The sequence below is a fragment of the Trichosurus vulpecula genome, chromosome 6 (genome assembly GCF_011100635.1).
Source record: "Trichosurus vulpecula isolate mTriVul1 chromosome 6, mTriVul1.pri, whole genome shotgun sequence".
Lineage (NCBI taxonomy): Eukaryota > Metazoa > Chordata > Mammalia > Diprotodontia > Phalangeridae > Trichosurus > Trichosurus vulpecula.
The window spans coordinates 154541720-154543864 of record NC_050578.1 but is presented as its reverse complement, the minus strand read 5'-3'; the positions used below and the strand labels follow the sequence as shown (position 1 = coordinate 154543864).

The following is a 2145-nucleotide window of genomic DNA, read 5'->3' as shown; positions in this document are numbered from 1 at the left end:
AACTTTAAACCCTATTAATTCCGTGGGTTCACCTCTCAAAGAACAATTCCTTCTGATTGCCTTAGACCATGTTGGTATGGGGGCCATCCTAGCTCCTCAAAGACCACACTTCCATCATGTGATTTGAAATGTCCAGAGTCATTGTTCTGGTCAGTTGTAGTCTTACCCTGCTGAGTGAATGTGCCAAGTGTCTGCTGCTAGCCACTGAAAGTCTTCTTGCCTTCCAAACAAGAAAAGGAAGCCAAATTATAAAATACACCATTTACTCCCTTTGGTTGGCTTAACAATCAGGCCCTGAACCTGCTAGCAAAGTGTGAACTGCAGTACATAGTAAAATGATGCTACATTATCTCCCACTAGAGTGATAGGAAGACTGTCCTCTAGAGAGCTCTAGGCAAATTGGTAATTATCATCAAGAGTGCTGCTGAGAAGAAAATAAAACTGAAAAATCTGTGAATTTGACAGAGAAATGGAGAGCAGAGAGTCTTATTTTGCTTTTCAATATGAAGGAATATCTTTCCACCATAAATTTCCGCATAAAGCTTCAAAACACTATCTAAGATCCCTGTCTCCTCCCTCCTGTTCTTATTCTCTCTCCTTCTATTCTTCCTTCTCAAAATACTTTTTGGATCTCCAGTACCTCACCATACACAGGTGTACCAAGATAGCATCCCCATTGCCAAGGAGCCTTCTACCAAGACGAGAACATAGTATGCAGAGAAATGTGCAGCTAATGTCAAACTTGTAAGAATAAATAAGTAGTAAGAAGTGAAAATGGCAGCTGGGTGGTGGAATGAATAGAGCACCAACCTTAGAATCATGTGGACCTGAGTTCAGATCTAGCCTCAGACACCAGCTGTGTGACCCTGGGTAAGTCACTTAACCCTGTTTGCCTCAGCTTCCTCATCTGTAAAATGAGCTGGAGGAGTTGGCAGACCCCTCAATATCTTTGCCAAGAAAACCCCAAATGGGGTCACAAAGAGTTATTCATGATTGAAGTGACTGAATGCAAGAAAAATAAAAAATGATCTCTTCCATCTCATATTTTCTTGGAAAATTTTTCTTTTGCTCAGCATATGGAGAGAAATGTTGTTTCACATTCCAGGTATACATGTCATAGCCTCCCTATTAGATTGTAAACTGCATGAGGGCAAGGCTTATGTCATTTTTTTTTCCAGAGCACATAATTCTTCTTTTTTATTAACCAAACAGAATTGTTGGCCCAGGCCAAAGAACCCCGAAGCTAACCTCATTAGATAGACAGACAGTCATTCAAGGCTGCCGCTGGGAGGCCACCAAGTGCGGTTTGCACCAGGGCCTCGGTGCTTTGGGAGCTGCAGGCCAGGAGAAGTGGCATCAGTCAGACGGGGCAGTCGGAAGGCCCCTACTGGAGAGGGCCACCATCGTGAGATGTCAGTCCTGTTGCGTGGCCCCAAACGGGTAATACTGTGGGAACTTGTGGATGATTTTGAGAGCGTCACTGTAGAGCCGGAGATCAAAGCTGTTGTTGTGATCTCTGAACAGCATGTAGGATGCACACAAAATGGTGGCCTTGGCCATCACTCTGCCAACGACTTCCAGGATCCCAGAAATCTGATCTTCAAGTGGCTCCGCCAGCTCCACCGTGACCTGCTTGCCTTCCCCATCCAACAGGATGAAAGACTTCCCGCTGGGGTGGACTTTCTTCAGCCACCCCACGAAGCACATGGGCCGGTCGATGAAGTGCACCACATGTGGCAGCTCCAGCACCTCCACCATGGCGGGAAAGGGGCCTTGTGTCATTTTTCTACCTTTGCGGCTCTGAGGACTAACATGGTGCTGTGCATATAATAGTCACTTAATAGATGTTGGTTGAGTTGAATGTTGGCCTTAAGGAACATGCTTTTTCCAAAGCAAATATAACCACGGTTCCTGATGTCGTGGCTGGGGGTGGGGGAACATGCAGACAGCTCCCAGATCTACATATCCAGTCTTAGTCTCTCCCCTGAGCACCATGCCTGTATCACCGACTGCCTATTGGACATATCCAACTGTATGCCCTGTAGGCATCTCAAACTTAACATGTCCAAAATAGAACTCATTCTCTTTCCCCGCCCATCTATCCCTCTTTAAACTTCCCTATTTCTGTTGAAGGTACCACCATCC

The 2145-nt window shown here is 45.5% G+C and overlaps 1 protein-coding gene across 1 annotated transcript; it reads right to left on the bottom strand.

Moving 5' to 3' along the window:
- Positions 1–1412: 1412 nt before the first annotated feature.
- LOC118854814 (replication protein A 14 kDa subunit-like) lies at positions 1413–1758 on the bottom strand. Its single transcript, XM_036765045.1, has one exon. The coding sequence runs from the start codon at positions 1756–1758 to the stop codon at positions 1414–1416; it is 345 nt and encodes a 114-aa protein (XP_036620940.1). The 3' UTR covers position 1413.
- Between the last annotated feature and the right edge of the window lie 387 nt (positions 1759–2145).